This window comes from Octopus sinensis, linkage group LG25 (genome assembly GCF_006345805.1).
Source record: "Octopus sinensis linkage group LG25, ASM634580v1, whole genome shotgun sequence".
Taxonomy (NCBI): domain Eukaryota; kingdom Metazoa; phylum Mollusca; class Cephalopoda; order Octopoda; family Octopodidae; genus Octopus; species Octopus sinensis.
This window is the reverse complement of record NC_043021.1, coordinates 2,429,202-2,453,909: the sequence shown is the minus strand read 5'-3', so window position 1 is coordinate 2,453,909 and position 24,708 is coordinate 2,429,202. Positions and strand designations below refer to the sequence as shown.

The 24,708-nt window shown below is 42.0% G+C and overlaps 1 protein-coding gene across 3 annotated transcripts in view; it reads left to right on the top strand.

Annotated features, from left to right (window-relative positions):
- LOC115224432 (chromosome transmission fidelity protein 18 homolog) overlaps positions 1–24,302 on the top strand; it is a 44,683-nt gene extending 20,381 nt beyond the window's left edge. Inside the window, exons 12-25 of one of the 3 annotated variants that reach the window (XR_005003785.1) lie at positions 554–647; positions 2,640–2,738; positions 3,542–3,669; positions 4,429–4,503; positions 6,729–6,840; positions 7,311–7,481; positions 8,684–8,833; positions 10,480–10,610; positions 12,857–12,941; positions 14,085–14,146; positions 16,180–16,267; positions 20,258–20,336; positions 23,054–23,218; positions 24,262–24,302. Coding sequence is in view for 2 of the 3 variants with exons in the window: in XM_029795334.2 (XP_029651194.2) it covers positions 554–647; positions 2,640–2,738; positions 3,542–3,669; positions 4,429–4,503; positions 6,729–6,840; positions 7,311–7,481; positions 8,684–8,833; positions 10,480–10,610; positions 12,857–12,941; positions 14,085–14,146; positions 16,180–16,267; positions 20,258–20,336; positions 23,054–23,148 (1,369 nt within the window). In the remaining variant the exon portion in view is untranslated. Of the gene's footprint in view, positions 1–553; positions 648–2,639; positions 2,739–3,541; positions 3,670–4,428; positions 4,504–6,728; positions 6,841–7,310; positions 7,482–8,683; positions 8,834–10,479; positions 10,611–12,856; positions 12,942–14,084; positions 14,147–16,179; positions 16,268–20,257; positions 20,337–23,053; positions 23,925–24,261 lie in introns of those variants that run through there. The other 2 variants (XM_036513220.1, XM_029795334.2) reach the window with 2 other exon arrangements.
- The last annotated feature ends 406 nt before the right edge of the window (positions 24,303–24,708 follow it).

The window sequence follows — 24,708 nt, the reverse complement described above, 5'->3', positions numbered from 1 at the left end:
TACCATCATTTTTTCCCATTTTTAACGCATTTTTTTTGCTATTATATAAGGGAAGTAACTCTCTAAAAATGTCTACGATGAGTCTACGATTTAAAAAAAAATTTACCATAATTTTTTTTCCATTTTTAATGCATTTTTTTTGCTATTATATAAGGGAAGTAACTCTCTAAAAATGTCTACGATGAGTCTACGATTTAAAAAAAAATTTACCATCATTTTTTTCCCATTTTTAATGCATTTTTGCTATTATATAAGGGAAGTAACTCTCTAAAAATGTTTATATAGTTATTTCCCTTACAAACCCGAGCAACGCCAGGCGATACTGCTAGTTGGATTCTAAAATTCCAGTTTAGATTTCTTTAAGAAACTCCAGGTATATTTCTTTCTAACGAGATGTGAGTATTGTTAATTTTGATTATGTCACCTGTTTATCTTTGATTTTGCATTCAGGGCCTAAAAATATCTTAACCATTTGTTTTTTTTTGTTCTTTTTTACTCTAAGAATATTTGTTTTGTTGTTTTCTAAAGTCAGTCTGTCTTCTGTCATATCCAGGTATGTGCCAGCACTCCGACAGCTGCGACCAGTTGCCCTTGTCTTCACCTTTCCTCCTACGGACTCTGCTAGGTTGGCAGGACGACTTTATCAGGTTGGTCTCTCTCTCTCTCACACACACCATCATCATCATCATCATCATTGTTTTATTGTTTTCATCTCCTATTTTCATGCTTGTTATGGGTTGGACAGAATTTGTCGAGGCAAATTTTCTACAGCCGGATGCCCTTCCTGTGACCAACCCTCACCTGTTTCCGAGCAACGTAAATATTGCCCCTACTTAGCCAGACATGCATCCATAGAATATTGGAAACAAATGACACCTCTTGTATGACAGTGATGTTCATTTACAACTCTCACATGAAGTAAAGGCAAGGGGACAGTAACACACACCTATATATCTATCTGTCTGTTCCTCTCTCTCTCTCTCTCTCTCTCTATATATATATATATATATATATATATATATATATATACATATGAAAATGTAACTAAGTGGATCCCTCCGTCTTCCTTTTCGCTTGGACTTTCCTTTGTCTCCTGTTTCTGAAGAAGAGCTTTGCCCGAAACGTAAAACCACCTTTCATTCCTTCCCTGAGCGTCTGCTAATACTTTACATGTACCACATCCTCGTGTTGTTGTTTTTCTTGTCTTTCTTGATTATACACACACACTTATACATACATGTATATATATATATATATATATATATATATATATATACACATACATACACACACACACATTCGCCATGAGAGATCGCTAGCCACTAAACCTTTATCTATTCTCTCACCCTGTTTATTTCTGTGTTCCTTTCTGTCGAAGAGCATAGGCTCGAAACGTAAAAGACTTTCTCACTTCCCGAACGTTAAACTAATACATCTGTTTGTTGTTTAAACACCCGTCTTCGTCTTTTGTTTTTTTGTAAACTCACTATATATATACACACATACATACATACAGGCACACATTAAAGTGAAACTTCAAATATTGTAATTCTGTGTTTCACATCACCCATCCACCCATGCCTCTCACCTTTGAATGAAATTTAAGTCTGGAAGCAGACTTCTTATCCACACAGTCCAATTTTGCTTGTACCTGTTCCCCACTTTTGTGCTGGAACAACACTCTTTGATACTTGCCTTAACCCTTTCGTTACCCAGCTGAATCCAGCTCTGGCTCTGTAGTACAAATGTCTTGTTTTCATAAGTTTTGAATTCAAATCTTCCACCAAACCTTAGTCACAATTTATGCTCCTAACACTAAGCTTAATGATAACTAAGTTATTTTACTAAATTCTTTGTTATATTTAAAATTAATTGAAAGCAACACAGAGCATCTCAACAGAAATATGGTAACAAAACGGTTAAAATATACAATAGAAAAACAATTCTTAACCCTTTCGATACCAACCTGCCTGAAACAGCCTCTGGCTCTGTAGTACAAATGTCTTGTTTTCATAAGTTTTGCATTAAAATCTTCCACCAAACCTTAGTCACAATTATGTTCCTAACACTAGCTGAATGATAACTAAGTTATTTTACTAAATTCTTTGTTATATTTAAAGTAATTGAAAGAAACACAAAGCATCATCATCATCAACATCATCGTTTAGCGTCCGCTTTCCCTGCTAGCATGGGTTGGACGGTTCAACTGGGGTCTGTGAAGCCAGAAGGCTGCATCAGGCCCAGTCAGATCTGGCAGTGTTTCTACGGCTGGATGCCCTTCCTAACGCCAACCACTCCGTGAGTGTAGTGGGTGCTTTTTACGTGCCACCCGCACAGGTGCCAGACGAGTCTGGCAAACGGCCACGAACGGATGGTGCTTTTTACGTGCCACCGGCACGGGGGCCAGGCAAGGCTGGCAACGGCCACGAACGGATGGTGCTTTTTACGTGCCACCGGCACGAGGCCAGTCTGGGCGGCGCTGGCCTCCTCAAAATAAATATAGTAACAAAAAGGTTAAATCTTTGAGACGGAATCAGGCATTGGTCCTTGGAAGAATCTGATTTCCTCTTACACGCATATCACGATACCGATTCCAATTGCGTATTCCTCACGATGGTTGATGTTTGTTTTGTTTTTAGGTTTCGAGATGGGAAACATTGAAAGCTGAGATGAACGCGCTAATGGCGCTCTGTGAGAAGACTGACAACGATATTCGGTCTTGTCTGAATACCTTGCAGGTGAGTGAGCGTTGCATTGTGGAAGGAACGTCTCCATGCAGTCTTTGGTATCATCATCTGCGGTGAGCTGGCAGAGACGTTAGCACGCTGGACGAAATGCTTAGCGGTATCTCGTCTGTGTTACGTTGTGAGTTCAAATTCCGCCGAGGTCGACTTTGCCTTTCATCCTTTCGGGGTCGATAAATTAAGTACCAGTTACTCACTGGGGTCGATGTAATCGACTTAATACCTATGTCTTTCCTTGTTTGTCCCCTCTGTGGTTAGCCCCTTGTGGGTAATAAAGAAATAGGTATCATCATCATCATCTTCATCGTTTTTATGTTTGCTTTTCTGTGCTGTCATGGATCGGATGGAGTTCATGCCAGTCCCCCTCCCCACCCTCACAGATTCCCCTTCGCTCTCACAGTTTTCCGTTGCCTCATAGATCCCCACCCCCACATAGATTCTGCCCCCCCCCTCACAACACCCCCATCAGTTTTCCTCTCCGTCCTCACAGTTTTTCCCCACCCCCCTGCAGATTCCCTCCCCCTACCTTTGCAGATCCACTCCCCACCTTCACAGATTTCCCCCACCCCACTCTCAGTTTCTCCCACCCTCACAATTTCCCTCCCCATCATCTTTACAAATTTTCCCCACCCTCAAAGATCCCTACCCCTACTCTCACAGTTTTCCCTACCTTCACTATTTCTCCCACCCTCATCAACTTCCATCCACAGTGTCTCCGTGCCCACCACCCCCAACTCACAAACTCCTGTTCACTGTGCCTCCCCACTGCCAACCCTTATCTCTGCCTTTATTTCCAGTTTGTACAACGCCAGAAACAAGAGTTCAATCTACGTCTGGTCAATAGTATGCACATTGGTCAGAAAGATGTCCAACGCAGCTTATTCAGTGTTTGGTACGATGTCTTCAGGATGCCACGGCTTAAGAAGTAAGTACCGTTAGCTCCTGCACGCATTTTCTCCTCTCCTTGTTTCTTTTCTGTGTATCTTTCTGTCGAAGAGCATAGGCTCGAAACGTAAAAGACTTTTTCTATTTCTATTCCTGAGCGCTATACTAATACATTTGTTTGTTTGTACTACACCTGCCTTCGTAAACTTTCCCTTTATATATATATATATGACCAACCAGGCTATCAGATGTTGCTACACATCGCTGGTCACAATGCGCTTCGCATTGTTTTAGCCTTCAGATGACGCCACCCCGCTGGCTAAGTGAGCAGGCTAACAGAAGAAAGAGTGAGGGAAAGTTGTGGCGAAAGAGTACAGCAGGGATTGCCACCAGCCCCTGCTGGAGCCTCGTGGAGCTTTAAGTGTTTTCGCTCAATAAACACTCACAATGAGAGGGATGAAGGGAGGAGATCAGTGAGGGGTCAGAGGTCAGTGTTGTTGCTTAAACACCTGAAGGTTGATGTCTGCAGAGAAAACATGGAATGGCAGGAATTTCAGAAGGTTGTAAGTTTAATCTTGTGTATGGTGTAGTGGTTAGGGGCATTCAGCTCACGAGTGTAAGGTTGTGAGTTCAATTCCCAGCAAGATGTTGTGTCCTTGAGCAAGACACTTTATTTCACGTTTTTCCATTCCATACAGAGATTTGGTTGCTGTTTCTAGCAAGTTGAGCAACCACATAGAGAGACCCATTGTTGTTGTATGTCGAAGTGGTAGTATTTACCAGATCTTTTCTGTTCCAGGAGTAAATATCTGACCGTTCAAGACCTGCAGACTTTGGCCACTAATGTCCAGCCCAATACAACACCAACTGCCCGGTAAGTCAACCGATTTCTTTACTGTATACTCTGTTGTTTGCGTAATTCCTTTGTAAGTTCGTCCAAGTAAGCGACCTCAACTCCTTGGCATGTGACCAAAATCGATCAATGGAAATTGCAGATGTGTTACCAGTGCCGGTGGCATGTAAGAGAACCTTCCGTTTCGCGACCGTTGCCAGCGCTGCCCCGACTGGCCTCGTGCTGGTGGCACGTAAAAAGCACCATCCGTTCGTGGCCGTTTGCCAGCTCTGTCTGGCACCTGTGCGGGTGGCACGTAAAGAGCACCATCCGTTCGTGGCCGTTTGCCAGCTCTGTCTGGCACCTGTGCGGGTGGCACGTAAAAAGCACCCACTACACTCACGGAGTGGTTGGCGTTAGGAAGGGCATCCAGCCGTAGAAACACTGCCAGATCAATCTGGGCCTGATGAAGCCTTCTGGCTTCACAGACCCCAGTAGAACCGTCCAACCCATGCTAGCATGGAAAACGGACGCTAAACGATGATGATGATGATGATGATGATGAACTACTCTCTAACACCCATCTCCAATCTTTATCGTGACTCATTGACTCTCCACTGTGTTGCAACACTATGACTCACTGACTCGTCACAGATACACAAAAGCGTGTCCCATTGCACCGTAGCTGTTCACCCCAGACTTAGAAGATGCAGGACAAAGAAACAGATTGATGCCACCAGATGTGAGATATAGTTTCTGGCGTGGCTGTGGGCTTTGGAAGTTTGTTTACCAACCACATGGTTTGCGGTTCAGTTCCAGTGTGTGTGGCACCACCTTTTAGCAAGTGTTTTTTTTTTTGCTATCGTTCCAGGTTGACCAGGGCTTTGTGACTGGATTTCAAAAAGGAAACTGAAAGAAGCCTGTTGTGTATATGTTTGTGTGTGTGTGTGTGTGAGACAGTCTGTGTATGTTTGTGTCTTCTTGTCTTGTCGTTGCAAGATTGTTGCAGATGTCTGTCAGTCATTTCCAATATTCTGCAAGAACATGTTTGTTCCTTTCCTTCTCGAGCCATGCCTGGCTCATAAGGGCCGGTTTCCCGGTTTCCTTGGCATATAGGTTCCCCACCTGGACGAGATGCCGGTGAGCTGCTGCAAGATGCAGGAGGAAAGAGTGAGAGAAAGTTGTGGCGAAAGAGTCAGCAGAAGTTTCGCCATTACCTTCTGCCGGAATCGCGTGGAGCTTAGGTGTTTCTCTCATAAACACACACATCGCCCTGTCTGTGATTCGGACCCGTGATCCCTCGACCGCGAGTCCGCTGCTCTAACCACTAGGCCATGTGCCTCCACTGCAAGAACATGCTCTGGCAATGGGGGAAATATTACCTTGCTCAGAAACAGGTGAAGGTTGGTGACAGGAAGGGCATCCAGTCATAGGAAATCTGTGTCAATAAACACAGACCAACCCATGTCAGCATGGCCAAGTCATCATCATCATCATCATTGTTTAATGTCCGTTTTCCATGCTGGCATGGGTTGGACGGTTCAACTGGGGACCACGAAGCCAGGAGACTGCACCAGGCCCCAGTCTGATCTGGCAGTGTTTCTACAGCTGGATGCCCTTCCTAACGCCAACCACTCCAAGATTGTAGTGGGTGCTTTTTACATGCCTCCGGCACAGGAGCTGGCATCGACCACGATTGGATGGTGCTTTTTATGTGCCACCGGCACGGAAGCCAGTCAAGGCGGCACTGGCATCGGCCATGTTTGGATGGTGCTTTTTACTTGCTACCAGCATGGGGGTCACAGCTGTACATTAGGAATATTTGAAGGATCTATGGCATCTACGATGTTTGCCGCTGGAATAAGGAGTGGTTGGAGATCACGTGGTCGTTAGCCTCAAATCGCCAGGTCTGGTCGGCGTTTGTGAGAGATGCAGCATTGAGGATGAATGAAGCCAGCTCAACCCACCCCGGGTGAATGCTGTCTCAAGTCAAGTCAAGTCAAGGTCACAGCTACAATTTCCATTTGATTTAATTTTGATGTTGATGTTGATGTACATGACTGAATAGGTCTCCTCAAGCACAGCATGTCACCCTACGATCCAAGGTACTTTTTGAGTGAGCTGATTATGCGACACTGGTTGATGGTGTCTGCATTGATAGAGGTGGACAATATCTCTATTTAGCATCGGTTTTGGTCCAGAGATGGTAATAATGTATTTGGGTTGAGTCCATATCACTCTGTGGATCATCTTCTTCTTTCTTGCAGGTTCCAGAACATTCTGCAGTCCACTTTTGCTGCTGGGGAATTCGACAAGATATTACACGGCCTCTTTCAAAATTACCTTGAAGTCAAGTTTAAGGATCCGAAAATGGGAGGGGTAAGTTTAAGTTGCTCACCCTTATCATCGTTTTGTTTTTATTGTTGTTGTTAACACACCTTGAAGAGATAAGACTGAGCCGTTTCTCATCTCTCGTCTACTATCTCTGTCTCAATGTTTCACCTCCATTTCTTGAGAAGTGGGGCTGTCCATGTGGGGGTCAACTTGGGAAAAGTGTTTTTTTTATTCATTTATTTCTGTTATTCTTTTAATCTTTCTGTTAATCTTTTAATCTTTCTGCTAATCTTTTAATTTTTCTGTTAATCTTTTAATCTTTCTGTTAATCTTTTAATCTTCCTGTTAATCTTTTAATCTTTCTGTTAATCTTTTAATCTTTCTGTTAATCTTTTAATCTTTCTGTTAATCTTTTAATCTTTCTGTTATTCTTTTAATCTTTCTGTTAATCTTTTAATCGTTCTGTTAATCTTTTAATCTTTCTGCTAATCTTTTAATCTTTCTCCAATTGTTAGATTAACATGGCTCTTGATTGGTTGGGTTTTGTCGACGAGATTAACTGCTACATTTATTCGAACCAAGATTATACGATGATGCAGTACCGTCCCTACCTGTGCGTTGTGTTTCACTTCATGTTTGCCTCAAACACACACCCCAAAATACTCTACCCTCATCAAAACACCGAGGTAAGTCTACGTTTGTATGTACGTGGGGTGGTGGGGGTGGGGTGGGGGCTGAGGGTGTTCTTTTTTCCTTTGGTTTTGAGGGTAAACGGTCGTGGGTGTGTGCTTAAGAAGCTTTCTTCCCCAGCCATGTGGTCTTGGGTTCAGTCCCACTGTGTGGCACCTTGGGTGAGTGGTATGATAGCCCTCGGTCCACCCAACCCATGTGAGTGGATTGGGTAGATGGAAACTGAAAGAAGCCTATAATGTATGTACGTGTGTATGTATCATCATCATCATCATCATCGATTAACGTCCGCTTTCCATGCTATATGGGTTGGACGGTTCAACTGGGGTTGGGGAGCCCGAAGGCTGCACCAGCCTCAGATCTGGCAGTGTTTCTACAGCTGGATGCCCTTCCTATACGCCAACCACTCGAGAGTGTAGTGGGTGATTTTATGTGCCACGACACAGGTGCCAGACGATGCTGGCGAACGGCCACGCTCGGATGGTGTTTTTATGTGCCACGACACAGGTGCCAGACGAGGCTGGCGAACGGCCACGCTCGATGGTGTTTTTATGTACGAACAGGTGCCAGACGAGGCTGGCAGACGGCCACGCTCGGTGGTGTTTTTTATGTGCAACCGCACAGGTGCCAGACGAGGCTGGCAGACGGTCCACGCCGATGTGTTTTTATGTGCACTGACACAGGTGCCACAGACGAGGCTGGCAGACGCCACGCTCGACGGTGTTTGCGGTACTGGCTACGGTCCCGTTCAGATGGTTTTCTTATGTATGTATATAATATATATATATATATATATATGTGGTTTGGGTGTATATATATATATAGTGGTGTGTGTGTATATATATATTATAGTGGTGTGGTGTGTGTGTATATATATATGTATGTATATATACATTATATAGTGTGTTGTGTGTGTATATATATGTATGTATATATATATATAGTGTGTGTGTGTATATATATATGTATATATATATATAGGGGTGTGTGTGTATATACATATATATATATATATATATATATTGGTGTGTGTGTATATATATATATATGTATATATATATGTGTGTGTGTGTGTGCGTATATACATATACATATGTGTATATATATATATAGTTCTTCCATCTGTCACCACCATTGTCATTATTCTTATCATCATCATCATCATCATCTTCATTTTCCTCTCTCCTCTCCATTTCAGATGTTATTCAAGAAAACCCGTACTGAAAACCTGATCAGTTCCCTTTTATCCGACGTCCACCCGTCCGTCCGCAAATATCTCCACTTCAGTTCCATTATCCAGGAAGTTATCCAACCTTTAATGTCCATCCTTCAGCCGGCACTCAGACCCGTAAGTATGCCCCATGTTTAACTGCACCTCATCTCTGCAACCATTTAATCCCCAACCCAACTACTCTGCCTGTTTTAGCTTTGAACTGGCCGGATCCGACCTCTCACACTGACCCTACACTTTCATTCAAAAAATAAACAGTTACATCACCAAAACCTCAAAGCTAGCAGATAATCCGGGATTAATTTGAATCCACATCATCGTCATCGTTTAACGTCCGTTTTCCATGCTCGCATGGGTTGGACGGTTCGACGGGGTCTGGGAAGCCAGGAAGGAGGCTGCACCAGGCTCCTGTCTGATCTGGCAGTGATTCTACAGCTGGATGCTCTTCCTAACGCCAACCACACCAAGAGTGTAGTAGGTGCTTTTTATGTGCCACCGGAGCAGGGACCAGAGGTTGCTGGCAACGGCCACGATCGGATTGGTGCTTTTTACGTGCCACCGGCGGGATTAATTTGAATCCACATCATCATCATCGTTTAACGTCCGTTTTCCATGCTTGCATGGGTTGGACGGTTCGACAGGGGATCTGGGAAGCCAGGAGGCTGCACCAGGCTCCAGTCTGATCTGGCAGTGATTCTACAGCTGGATGCCTTTCCTAACGCCAACCACTCCAAGACTGTAGTGGGTGCTTTTTATGTGCCACCGGAGCAGGGGCCAGAGGTGGCTGGCAACGGCCACGATCGGATTGGTGCTTTTTTTTAACACGTGCCACCGGCGGGATTAATTTGAATCCACATCATCATCATCGTTTAACGTCCGTTTTCCATGCTCGCATGGGTTGGACGGTTCGACAGGGGGTCTGGGAAGCCAGGAAGGAGGCTGCACCAGGCTCCTGTCTGATCTGGCAGTGATTCTACAGCTGGATGCCTTTCCTAATGCCAACCACTCCAAGACTGTAGTGGGTGCTTTTTACGTGCCACTGGAGCAGGGGCCAGAGGTGGCTGGCAACGGCCACGATCGGATTGGTGCTTTTTACGTGCCACCGGCACGAGAGTTGTGGCATAAGGAAGGGCATCCAGCTGTAGAAATACTGCCAAATCATATTGGAGTCTGATGCGGTACATACACATAGATAGACACACACACACACATACATAGATAAACAGACATGCACATACACATATACACACATGCGCACACAGATTAATAGACACAGAAACCCGTAGATAAACACACACACACAGATAAACAGATATGTGTGTGTGTGTGTGTTTATGTGTATGTGCCGCACCAGACCCCAATCTGACTTGGCACACATACACACATACATACACACGCATACATAGATAAGGACATGCATACATGCACATACACATATACACACATGCATACACAGATTAATAGACACAGACACAGATATGTGTGTGTGTGTGTGTGTGTTTATATGTATGTGCCGCACCAGACTCCAATCTGATTTGGCACACACACATACACACACATACACATACATACATAGATAAACAAATATGCATACATGCACTCACAGGTTTAATAGACACAGACACACATAGATAAACACACACACACACACACACAGATAAACAGATATATATGTGTGTGTGTGCACGCGCATATATGCAGCCGTGCACATGCGTTGCTAAAGAGCGCTTGAGATGCTTACCTGGGGGTGCATTCTGTTGCAGGTGAACATGCAGCTGTACAGCAACCGGGAAAAGGAATGCCTGAGGCAACTCATCACCACCATGATAGCTTACAACATGACCTACCAGCAGGAGAAATCAGCCGATGGCCAGTACAACTATGTCCTGGAACCGTAAGTAGTTTTACTATCGCCTGCCCAAAATGTAGAATGAACACCAAACGCCACCAAACATGCTTCTCACCCCCCACTCCACTCCCTTTTCATGCATTATGCCTGCCTCTCTCTCTCTCTCTGTCTGTCTGTCTGTCTGTCTGTCTGTCTGTCCCTCTGTCTGTCTGTCTGTCTGTCTGTCTCTTTCTCCCTCTGTCTGTCTGTCTGTCTGTCTGTCTGTCTGTCTGTCTGTCTGTCTGTCTGTCTGTCTCTCTCTGTCTGTCTGTCTCTCCCTCTGTCTGTCTGTCTCTCTCTCTGTCTATCTGTCTCTCCCTCTGTCTGTCTGTCTGCCTCTCTCTCTCTCTCTCTCTCAATCTTTTGTCTTTACTTGTTTCAGTCATTGGACTGCGGCCTTGCTGGAGCACCGCCTTGTAGAATTTTTAGTCAAATGAATGCCCCCCCCCCTACAAATACTTTTTTTTTTGTAAAGCCTGGTACTTATTCTGTTGAACTCCTTTGCAGAACTGTTAACTTACATGGATGTAAACACACCAACACCGGTTGTCAAATGTAATGGGAAATGAGCACAAATACAAAGACACACACGCATATATATATATATATATACACACACACACACATATATATACACACACACACACAATGTATATATATATCAAGTATAAGGATAAAATCTATATAAGATATTATCAGGTAGTGAGCATGAAAAAACCAATTAAGGAAAAAATTAATACTAAGTATATAATTTGTCTTTAAATATAAATGCATTAATTAATTAATAATAATAAATTAATTGTCCTTAATATAATTAACACGTGCATCAGCATGGCCGCAGCTCTGAGCTGAAACTAGAAAAAGCCTCGCCAAGAAAAATATTTAAACCACCTGATGAATGACTGCGACTCAAAAATTTGAAGACAGCAGGCAGGAAACGATCGTAGTGGGATATTAATTATATTTTTTAATAATTTTGTTACATATTTAAATAATATAAATTAATCATATGTATTGGCTTAAGTCTTTCATTGTTTGATTTGCCTAATAGTGGTTTGTCTCTAATTTAATATAATATATATATATATATATTATATATATATATATATATATATATATATATATATATATATATTATATATATATATATATATATATGACCGCGTGTGTACCGTTGGCGATTTTTTTTCCTCTGTCTTCCCTTCTCTGGATCTTTCCTTCTCCTATGTTTCCGACGAAGAGCTCCGCTCGAAACAACGTTAAACCCTCCTTCTTTCCTTACTCTCCTGAGCGTCCAATAAATACTATATTTGTTCCACGTCCTTGCGTTGTGTTTTTTTGTGTTCTCTTGTTTGGATTAACTATATATATATACTCTTTTACTTGTTTCAGTCATTTGACTGCGGCCATGCTGGAGCACCGCCTTTAGTCAAGCAAATCGACCCCGGGACTTATTCTTTGTAAGCCCAGTACTTATTCTATCGCTCTCTTTTGCCGAACCGCTAAGTGACGGGAACGTAAACACACCAGCATCGGTTGTCAAGCAATGCTAGGGGGACAAACACAGACACACAAACACACACATATATACATATATACGACAGGCTTCTTTCAGTTTCCGTCTACTAAATCCACTCACAAGGCATTGGTCGGCCCGGGGCTATAGCAGAAGACACTTGCCCAAGATGCCACGCAATGGGACTGAACCCGGAACCATGTGGTTGGTAAGCAAGCTACTTACCACACAGCCACTCCTGTGCCTATATATATATATATATATATATATATAATTTGGAGAAACAGCACTCATCAAAACTTGTACCAAGAATAAGAACAAGGTAAAATTATTACCTGCTTTTACGGCAAGTTGCTGCAGGTAGTTTATCCCTTCCCCCTCTGGCTTTTAGTTCGAACATCTGAAAAAACTGTATTATTTATGAGATGACCCCTAATATACATGACAGGCTTTGTTCAGTTTCTGTCTACCGAATCCCCTCACAAAGGTTTGGTCAGCTCAAGGCTATTGCAGAAGACACTTGCCCAAGATACCATGCAGTGGGACTGAACCTAGAACCATGTGGTTGGGAAGCTAGCTTCTTACCACACAGCCACAGCTGTGGATGCAATTATAATAGAAAACAAGGGATTATGTAGAAGATCATCCTGCGGTTCAGTAGATTATGTTGAAATCCCTTTGTGGGGCCACACTGTTGTATATTTGATGTTTTTTTTGTCTTCTTTTTCTTCTTTAGTAACATTGAAGAGGTTGTCAAGTTCCCTGGGATGAAACAACAGAAGCAGTTGACTTATGCAACGAAACAAATGATTGCTCGGGAGGTAAGTAGATGGGGTGGGGTGGGGGAGCGGAGAGAGAAAGAGAGAGAGAGAGGAGGTACTGGTTGAGTGCTGGGGCTGTTCATCATCATCATCATCATCATCATCATTTAACGTCCGCTCTCCATGCTGTCATGGGTTGGACGGTTCGACCGGGGATCTGGGAAGCCAGAAGGTTGCACCAGGCTCCAGTCTGATCTGGCAGTGTTTCTACGGCTGGATGCCCTTCCTAACACCAACCACTCCGTGAGTGTAGTGGGTGCTTTTTACGTGCCAGGCGAGGCTGGCAAACGGCCACGGTCGGATGGTGCTTTTTACATGCCACCGGCACGGGGGCCAGGCGAGGCTGGCAAACGGCCACGATCGGATTGGTACATTTTACGTGCCACCGGCACGGAAGCTGTGAATTTGTGTAGCCTTGGGTGTGTATATGTGGAGATATATGTGTTTTTTGTAGAAGTGTATACACAGACATCTTGAAAGTAAATAGACACTCCTAATTAGACCTTATTATCTACTACTCTTTAGTATGACGTCCAAATTAATTAAATCATTATAAACTACACAGGGCATTATGTCTATTGAATACTAGATTAAGTATTTAAATGCATCAAATGACATTATTTTGATTCTAGAAATAAATCGTTCATAAAAAAAAAAGAAGCAAAATGGAACCTATTTACTTTTGAAATGTTTTGTGTGTGTGTCATCATCATCATTGTCGTTTAACGTCCGTTCTCCATGCTAGCATGGGTTGGACGGTTCGACCGGGGTCTTGGAAGCCAGAAGGCTGCACCAGGCTCCAGTCTTATCTGGCAGTGTTTCTACAGCTGGATGCCCTTCCTAACGCAACCACTCCGTGATGTAGTGGGTGCTTTTTACGTGCCACCTGCACAGGTGCCAGGCGGGGCTGGCAACGCCCACGTTCAGATTGTGTATTTTATGTGCCACCGGCACGGAAGCCAGTCGAGGCGGTGCTGGCATCGGCCACGAGTCGGATAGTGCTTTTTACGTACCACCAGACCAGGGATCCTGATTGTTTAACGTCCGCTTTCCATGCTGGCATGGGTTGTGGGTGTGTGTGTGTGTATAACACTTTGATCTTAGCTGTTCCTGTTGATATCTTATTGTTCTTTGACGTTTCAGATTGCAGCAGAGAAGATGAGGATGGCTGACAAGTCCTCTTCTGTACAGATAAGAAATGAAAAGTCAGTATTTCTCTCTCTCTCTCTCTCTCTCTGTTTCTCTCACTGTTACTCTTTGAAAACAGAAAGTTACTGTATGATTTCATCATCATCATCATCGTTTAACGTCCGCTTTCCATGCTACCATGGGTTGGACGGTTCAACTGGGGTCTGGGAAGTCAGAAGGCTGCATCAGGCCCAGTCTGATCTGGCAGTGTTTCTACGGCTGGATGCCCTTCCTAATGCCAACCACTCTGTGAGTGTAGTGGGTGCTTTTTACGTGCCACCTGCACAGGTGCCAGACGAGGCTGGCAAATAGCTACGATCGGATGGTGCTTTTTATATGCCACCGGCACAGGTGCCAGACGAGGCTGGCAAACGGCCACGATTGGATGGTGCTTTTTACGTGCCACCTGCACAGGTGCCAGACGAGGCTGGCAAATGGCCACGATCGGATGGTGCTCTTTACGTGCCACCGGCACGAGAAAATATCAACAATGTCACCATCCACTACCACCACCACCACCAATTCCACCAGCATCATCATTTAACATCCATTATCCTTTTTGGATGGTGTGACAGGATCCAATTGGTCCAAGGACTGCTTTGTGCTTCTCTTTTGGCCTGGTTTTCTACAGCTAGGTGCCCTGAGTGCTTTTGGTTTTCCTGGCTCCAGCTGGCAGAAACGTTAGCACGCCTGGCGAAATGCGTAGCCGTATTTCATCTGTCATTACGTTGTGAGTTCAAATTCCGCCGAGGTCGACTTTGCCTTTCATCCTTTCGGGGTCGATAAAGTAAGTACCAGTTACGCACTGGGGTCGATGTAATCGACTTAATACCTATGTCTGTCCTTGTTTGTCCCCTCTGTGTTTAGCCCCTTGTGGGTAATAAAAAAATAGGTATTCCTGGCTCCAGCCCCAGTAAGGTTGCAAGATTAAGATCCCATTTGGCTGAGTGGGGCTACAAGAGAAAGAGAGAGAGAAAGAGAGTGAGGTGAGTGAGGAGGGGCAGCTTCATGCTGAGAAATGAGGGGTTAAAGTATGAAAGAAAGGGCCAGAACAGAACAGGTTTCACGGTGTAGAGGAGATACACGGTTGCTTATGTTAGCGAAGAGAGGGGGGAGAATAATGAGGGGGCAGGGAGCTGGAAAGAGAGATTAAGGTGTGGGTGGGGGAGAGCAATGAAATGTCTGGGTGGGCCCTGGGTTGGGTAGAAGAACAAGAGAATGGGTTAACAGAGGTTGCAAAAGTGTATGTTAAGGGTACAGAGCATAAACATTCACACACATGCACACACACACACACACGTTTGTAGGGAAGACTAAGTAACAATGAGACAGAACCGTTTTTTTTTATTCTTCCATTCCTAATTCTATGATTCTTTAATTCTTTCCTTTTCTGTGTTGTTTCTGATAATTTTGTTGCATCTAGGGAGGGTCATAAGCCAATATTAATAACACATGCACTGGTTCAATTCCAATTCTTTATTATTGGTCAATTGGTTAAATATCTGTCCAGCTAATTAAGCAATCGTTTGTTTAACTTGTTGGTTAAAGAATCAGTTGTTTTTTTCTTGTTTTCTTTTTTTGGTCAAAACCCTTTTTTTGCCATTTGCAGGCTTTTTCAGTGATTTCTCTCTTTGTGATAATGTTTTCATATTGTTCTAATGCAACAGGTGCTTACTTACAGGTGTACACACTTGTTGCAAATATTTGCTTATGTATGTATGTATGTGTATGTGCGTGTGTGTGTCTGCCTGTCTGTCTGTATGCATGTACATATGTGTGCATGTGTGTGTCTCTGTCATTGGTTGACACTTAAGCTGTGTGTGTGTGTGTTATGTGTGTGCCTGTCTATATGCATGTACATATGTGCGTATGTGTGTCTATGTGTGTATGTCTCTGTATGTATGTGTGTGTGCGTGTCTATGCATGTGTATGTGTGTATCGTAGCCATTGGTTGACACTTAAGCTGTGTGTGTGTGTGTGTGTGTACGTATGCAGAAACTATACCTCAGTAGATGTGTTTAAACACTAAACTTACTCCTGTCTGTTGCAGCAGTACAACTACGACCACCACCACAACTGATGTCATACCAAACCATAAACAGAAGTTAGTACCACAATCAGTCGGCTTCAAGGAGCATGTAAGTTGTCACTGGATTAGAATTCCATTCCCCCTCCTCCCCTCCCCTCCCCACCACCCTCCTCCTCCTCCAATCTGGCCAGCCCCAAGGAAAAACTAAGCTAAGAGCATTAGATTTTCCTTGCTTAGTTTTTCTTTGGGGCTGGCCAGATTGGAAGCAATCTCAAGATTAATCAGCCGAAATTGCGAGGATGATCCGATTCTTGACTGAAGATAAAAGGCTTCGAATGACCCGTCCTTGTTTTTTTTGTATCGTCTATCTGGATGTTTTGTTGTCCCTTTTTGTATCACCTAGTTGTCCGGATGTTTTGCATCCTTGTCCCAATTTGTATTTTATATTTATTACCTTAGTTTTATTCGAACACATAAGACAGCTATTATGCTTACTCCCCACAAAAAACCACCACGTGGATTCTCTTGAGGCAATTAAGAAACAATTTACTATTTACTATTTTACTTCTTTCAGTCATTTGACTGCGGCCATGCTGGAGCACCGCCTTTAGTCGAGCAAATCGACCCGGGATATTCTTTGTAAGCCCAGTACGTATTCTATTCTATCGGTCTGTTTTGCCGAACCGCTAAGTGACGGGGACGTCAACACACCAGCATCGGTTGTCAAGCAATGCTAGGGGGACAAAAACAGACACACAAACACACACATACATATATATATATACAATATACGACAGGCTTCTTTCAGTTTCCGTCTACCAAATCCACTCACAAGGCATTGGTCGGCCGGGGCTATAGCAGAAGACACTTGCCCAAATGCCACGCAGTGGACTGAACCCGGAACCATGTGGTTGGTTAGCAAGCTACTTACCACACAGCCACTCCTGCGCCTATATTATGAACTTTTTTATTACACTTAACTTTTTAAAATATTTTTGATAAGGTTCGTTTTTTCAAGAAGAACCGAAACATGTAAAATTTTTAAGAAAATGAAAATTTATCTAATATAGTGGCGTTTTCAAACTTCTTTTTTATAAATATATACCCACTCGTATACGATCTACACTTATTATAAATATATATATATATATACATAGCGGCGTACATACACTTTGTTCTCTTATATATATATATATATACACATATATATATATACAATATATGATGTATATATATATATAATATATATAATAAATATTAGGGAAATATACATCAAATTTACAGGGAAAAAAATCAGATTAGGATAAATCCAATTTTATAGTAAAATATATAAAATATTATTTGAGACAAAACCACTATTTTGCAAAACAAACAAGGAAAGACTTAATCAATACATAAATTTAATAAATAGTCAAAAAAACCGCCACTACAATCGTTTCTTGTCTTGATCGACAATCTTCAGGTGGACTTCCATCTAAAAAATCAAAATTTTAAAAATAAAATAATACTTTAAAATATTAAAGTATAAATGAAAAAAATATAAGATATAATCCATATATACCTATATATAATCCATATCGAAAATATAGACTAATTACACGAATTCCCTAAAAAAACCATGATAAAACAAAACTCTTAAAATATAACGTAAAAAATTCCCTTGCTAAACTCTATAACAAACCTATAAAGTTAAACCCCCAACCTAAACATCACACACAAATACACACACGTAAACCACAGACTCACGACTTATACCACATACTATACTAACTTATAAACCTCAATATACACCAAAACCCACTCCTCCACACAGACAAATGAACACATACATCCCAAACTAAATAACAAACCCATATACACATTCAACACACAAAACACACACTCACACGCAAAAACACTCACACACAAAAGATACATATACTCCCTCCATATACGCCTATACATACTCACTAAACTCGACATATACAACAATATACACCCCAAAAAAATTATATACATTAGAGCTTTAAACTCACCTTAGCATCTCTAACAAACAACTGCAGGTTACGGCAAGTTGTTGTTAGAGATGAAGGTGAGTTAAAGCTCATAAATGTATATAATGTTTTTTGTGGGTGTGAAGTATTGTTGTATATGTCGAGTTAGTGAGTATGTATAGGCGTATATGTGAGGGAGTATATGTATCTGTTGTGTGTGAGTGTTTTGCGTGTGAGTGTGTTGTTGTGTGTGAATGTGTATATGGGTTTGTTATTTAGGTTTTGGGATGTATGTGTTAATTGTCTGTGTGGGGAGGGAGTGGGTTTGTGTATATTGAGGTTATAAGTTAGTATAGGTATGTATATAAGTCGTGAGTCTGTGGTTTACGTGGTGTATTTGTGTGTGAATGTTTAGGTTAGGGGTTTTACTTTATAGGTTTGTTATAGAGTTTAGCAAAGGGAGATTTTATCGTTATATGTTTTAAGATTTGTTTTATCATGGTTTTTTTTTGGGGAATTCGTGGTAATTAGTCTATATTTCGATATGGATATATATAGGTTATATATGGATTATATTATATATTATTTTTCATTTATATTTAATTATTTAAAAGTATTATTTATATTTTAAAATTTTGATTTTTTAGATGGAAGTCCACCTGAAGATTGTCGATCAAGACAAGAAACGATTGTAGTGGCGTTTTTTTTGACTATTTATAAATTTATGTATTGATTAAGTCTTCCTTGTTTGTTTTGCAAAATAGTGGTTTGTCTCAATAAATTTTATATATATATATATATATATATACACACATATATATATACATATGATGTATATATATTATATTATATATATATATACACATATATATACATATATATGATGTATATATATATATATATATATATACACATATATATATACATTGATGATATATATATTATATACACATATATATATACATATATATGAGTATATATATATATATATATATACACACATATATATATACATATATGATGTATATATATATATATATATATATATACACATATATATATATATATATATACACACATATATATATATATACATATAACGTGTCAAAGTGCTGTCATCTGCCTGTCGGCTCTACTCCTGCAACTCAACTTGATTTCGAGCCGGGTCATCTGCTGCTGGAGAGGACCGATCAGGTAAAGGACCTAGGTATCTTGGTGGATCCTCCTTTTCGCCTTCGGCCCAGTGCGTCCATGCTGCCAACAAAGCACGCGGAATTCTGTTCTTGATTCGACGGTCATTCGGAATGATCACAGCAGCCATATTCCTACCACTCTATGTCACGCTGGTGAGACCCATATTGGAGTATGGGATTCAAGCTCTTCTCCTTATCTCCTCAAAGACATACAGCATCTCGAAAGAGTCCAGAAGCTGGCTACCCGCATGGTTCATGGTCTCAAAAATTTGTCCTATGAAGAAAGAATGAGGACGCTCGACCTTTATTCTCTTGAAAAACGCCGCCGCCGTAGTGATCTCATTCTTGCCCACAACATCATAAGCGGAAAGTGTAACCTCTCGAAAGAGCTGTTCTTCACTCCTGCTCCAGAGTGTCGGCTGCGGGGTCATTCCGAAAAGCTCTACCTGCGACGATTCATCTCAATCGAAGGAGAGGAGCTTTCTCAGTCCGGGTGCGGATCCGTGGAACAAGCTGCCAGACGAGATGGTGAAGATGCCGACGACCGCTTTGTTCAAAGCCTCCCTGGAACCAAGTGGCTGAACTCTTTACAATGAACACCACCCTGTACTTAACTCCATGTCCCCCTACATGGCTTTGCTATTTGTTGAGCCAAATTAACTAACTAACTAACTAACTAACTAACATATATATATATACACATATATATATATATATACATATATATGGTGTATATATATATACACATATATATATATATATACATATATATGATGTATATATACACACACACACACACACACACACACACACACACACACACATATATATATATAATATCTGGTTAATATTTCCTTTCACTATTTCTTTTCTTTTTTTTTTACCATAATTTGTCAGGAAGTTTCATGGATCTTTTTCTTTTCCTTCTTTCAGACGGAGCGGGATTTCTTTGGCCGTATCATTAAGCAACCAGTCTCCTCCTCTCAAGTGGACCCTAATTATGTTGCGAAAGGTATGTGCAACGCATATTTAACGAATCATAAATTAAAGGTTACCATCTGGAAAGAGAAGAAAGCCATCATTATCGCCACCACATCATCATCATCATCATCATCATCATCATCATCACCATCATATACATACATACACACACACGTGTATATTATATCTTTGTGTGTATTTCAGATACATACACATAAATAAGCGCAGTCGTGGCTGTGTGGTAAGAAGCTTGCTTACCAACCACATGGTTCTGGGTTCAGTCCCACTGCATGGCACCTTGGGCAAGTGTTTTCTACTATAGCCTCGGGCCAACCAAAGCCTTGTGAGTGGATTTGGTGGCTGGAAACTGAAAGAAGCTTATATATATATATATATGTATGTGTGTGTGTGTGTGTGTCAGGGTTTGCACCCTGCCTCGCCACAATTGCTTGACAACCGATGCTGGTGTGTTTACATCCCCGTAACTTAGCGGTGCGGCAAAAGAGACTGATAGAATAAGTACGACTAAAAGGCAAGTCAGCTGACTGAAACAAGTGAAAGAATAAAAAAAAGAATACGTGTGTGTGTGTGTGTGTGGTATTAGTAGTGTTGATGGCTTGTGTTCTGGTTGTGGTAGTAGTAGTAGTAGTAGTGGCGGTAGTGGTAGTAGTGGTAGTAGTAGTAGTTGTAGTGGCGGTAGTAGTAGTAGTAGTGGTAGTAGTTTTAGTAGTGGTAGTGGTGACAGATTGTAGTTTCAGTACATGTAGCTGTAGTGCAGAGGCAACGGTGATGATGGTGGTGGTGGGCAAGGGAGGAGAGGCGGAGAGGCTGCCAGGGGGGGGGGGAGGGGAATGTGTTTGTTACAGTAGCAAGTGTTGGTGGTGGTGGTGGTGGTTGCGGTGGTGGTGTTTAGGAAAGCGCTGGAGGTGTGAACTGTTGGAAGTACTATAAATTATTGAAGGTGTGTGTGTGGGTGTGTGAGAGGTGGGGTGGTTGGGAGGGGGGAGTGGTGGTGAGGATGCAGAGGTGAGAGAACTAGCATGAAGACTAATGGTACAAACCACGCCGCCGCTGACGAAGCCACCACAGCACCACCACCACCACACTACTGCCAACACCTCTGCACACAAAACAAACAAAACTTTGTTAACAACATCCGACCTCTGTTAAATGCTTTACCTCCACCAGAATACAACACCCGCCTCCCCACCACCACCACCAACACCACCACCACTACTACTACTACTGCTTCTACTACTACTACCGTCACCACCACTGCTGCTGCCACCACCACCACCACCACCACCAACATCACTACTACTACTACTACTACTACTACCACCACTCTACTACTACTACCACTACCACCACCATCACCACCACCACAACCACCATCACCACTACTGCAACCACAACCACCACCACCACCTCCACCACCACCACCACCACCACCACTACCATTACTACTACTACTACTACTGCTGCTACTACTGGCTTTGCTGTTACTATTGCCACCCTTGCCATTGCTAACACCATTGCCACCAAAATACAACACTTCTTTGTGCTATTACCTTCCTCCGCTCCACCACTAACATCATCCACCACCACCATTACCACCACCACCACCACCAGCAGCAACAACAATGGCAACACAATCTCGTCTTTTGTTTTCTGTAAATTTGGACTGCGTGTGTGTGTGTGTGTTTGACCCCCCCACCCCACCCACACCATCACTTGGCAACCGATGTTGGTGTGTTTATGTCCTGTAACATAGCAGTTCAGCAAAGGAGACTGATAAAATAAATACTAGGCTTACAAAGAAGAAATCCTGGGGGGTCGATTTCGTAGACCAAAAACCCCTCGAGATGGTGCTCCAGTATGGCTGCAATCAAATGACTGAAACAAGTAAAAGAATTAAAGAATACGCACACACACACGCACACACACACATAGGGGTGTTAGGGTGAGTATCCAGCCATAGAAACCATACCAAAGCAGGCAATAGAACTTGGTGCAATCCTCAGGTCTGCCAGCCCCTTTCAAACCATCCAACTCATAGCAGCATGGAAGGAGGACATTGAATCATGTTGTGTACCTGTGTGTGTGTGTGTGTGTGTGTGTGTGTAGCCTTTCCACAGCATAGTGTTAGCCAGCGAGTGTCACCGTCATACAGAAAGTACCATTCATTTCCAATCTTCCATGAAAACATTTCTGGTCATGGGGAAATATTGTCTTTGACAATTACCTCTACAATCCAACATACAATACCTATTTCTTTATTACCCACAAGGGGCTAAACACAGAGGGGACAAACAAGGACAGACATCGACCCCAGTGCGTAACTGGTACTTATTTAATCGACCCCAAAAGGATGAAAGGCAAAGTCGACCTTGGCGGAATTCGAACTCACAACGTAACGCAGACGAAATACTGCTAAGCATTTCACCCGGCGTGCTAACGCTTCTGCCAGCTCGCCGCCTTAACATCCAACATATAATACCTCTACTGTCTAATATGCAGTCACTCTGCAGCCCAATGTACAGTTCCTCTGTGAATCTCTTACTTTTAGTGTCTGCGTCTCTTCTGCCATGTGGCATTTATACAACTTAAACACACTTGATAATAATTCCTACATTTTAAAACATTATTATTTTGTTTATTAATTGTTTTATTCTTTTCTTAAACTTCTTTCATAATTAATTATTATTATTATTTATTTTTTTTGTTATGCTCATTTATTCCTTTCAGAAAAGAACCCACTGAGGAAAGTGATTTGGTTTCGATTCAAAGAAGGTTTTTCAAATGCCATACGACGCAAAGTGAAAGTGCAGGACTTCTTATGAAGATGCTTTTGTATATACATGCAGTGCTCCAGCATGACCACAGCCTCAAGGCTGAAACATATAAAAGAATATATATATATATATTCATATGTTCATATGTAGCTCAATGAATGCAGGAAAACTGAAATTTGTTCAGCTGCATAGGGTGTCGCCTTGGCCAAGTTGTGGCAGTTTTGACACTTTTTATTTTTTCATTGTTTCTTTTTCTGTTTTTGTTAATATCATGGCAGTAATTGATGTATCATTGTATGGAACTGTTCAGACCCCCCCCCGCCTACCTCACATTTACAATCAATCAATACCATACAGTTCAATACTGTATTGTCTCTTTCTCTATATTTCTCCAATAGTTTTCTCTAACACCAGTTATAATTTCACTGATTATATGCCTGAACCCTAATTAAATGAGATCTACCAAAAGGATCCAAAAGGTCCTACCTGAGCTATAGACTCATAGGGCTGGTTCTTGGGTCTTGTGGCATCCTTGGATGGGACGCTAGTCTGTTGCAGGATTGTTCATTTTTGCCAACTTACTTGACTGGAGCAACATGAAATGAAGTGTCTTGCTCAAGGACACAATGAAACACTCAGGCCAGGAATCAAAGCCACATTCTTTCAATTGTAAGTCCAACTACAAAGCCATGAGCTTCGACTAATGTAATCTATATATATATATATAGGCACAGGAGTGGCTGTGTGGTAAGTAGCTTGTTTACCAACCACATGCTTCCGGGTTCAGTCCCACTGCATGGCATCTTGGGCGGGTGTCTTCTACTATAGCCTCGGGCCGACCAAAGCCTTGTGAGTGGATTTGGTAGACGGAAACTGAGAGAAGCCCGTCGTATATATGTAAATATATATATATATATATATATATATATATATATATATATATATATATGTGTGCGTGTATGTTTGTGTGTCTGTGTTTGTCCCCCTAGCATTGTTTGACAACTGATGCTGGTGTGTTTATGTCCCCGTCACTTAGCGGTTCGGCAAAAGAGACCGATAGAATAAGTACTGGGCTTACAAAGAATAAGTCCCGGGGTTGAGTTGCTCGATTAAAGGCAGTGCTCCAGCATGGCCGCAGTCAAAATGACTGAAACAAGTAAAAAGAGAATATATATATATATATATATATATATATATATATATATATATATGTATATGTGAAGGTGCATGGCTTAGTGGTTTATGGTGTTGCACTCACGATTGCGAGATCGTGGGTTTGATTTCCAGACCAGGTGTTGCAAAGCAACTTTATTTCATGTTGTTCTGCGAACATTTTGACATCTGACATTTGGCACCCATTGCACCTGTACAGGTAATATCGATCTGATGGAGGGAGTGAGCTGATGTCTACACAGACATTTGATCACTATAAACAAATCATCTGTGTGGCTGTTCAGTAAGAAATTGTCAAACCCTTATACGTCGTCTAATGACAGGAGAGTCCATCATATATTTATGTGACCGCGTGTGTATCGTTGGCGATTTTTTTTCCTCCGTCTTCCCTTCCTTGGATCCTTCCGTTTCCTATGTTTCTGACGAAGAGCTCTG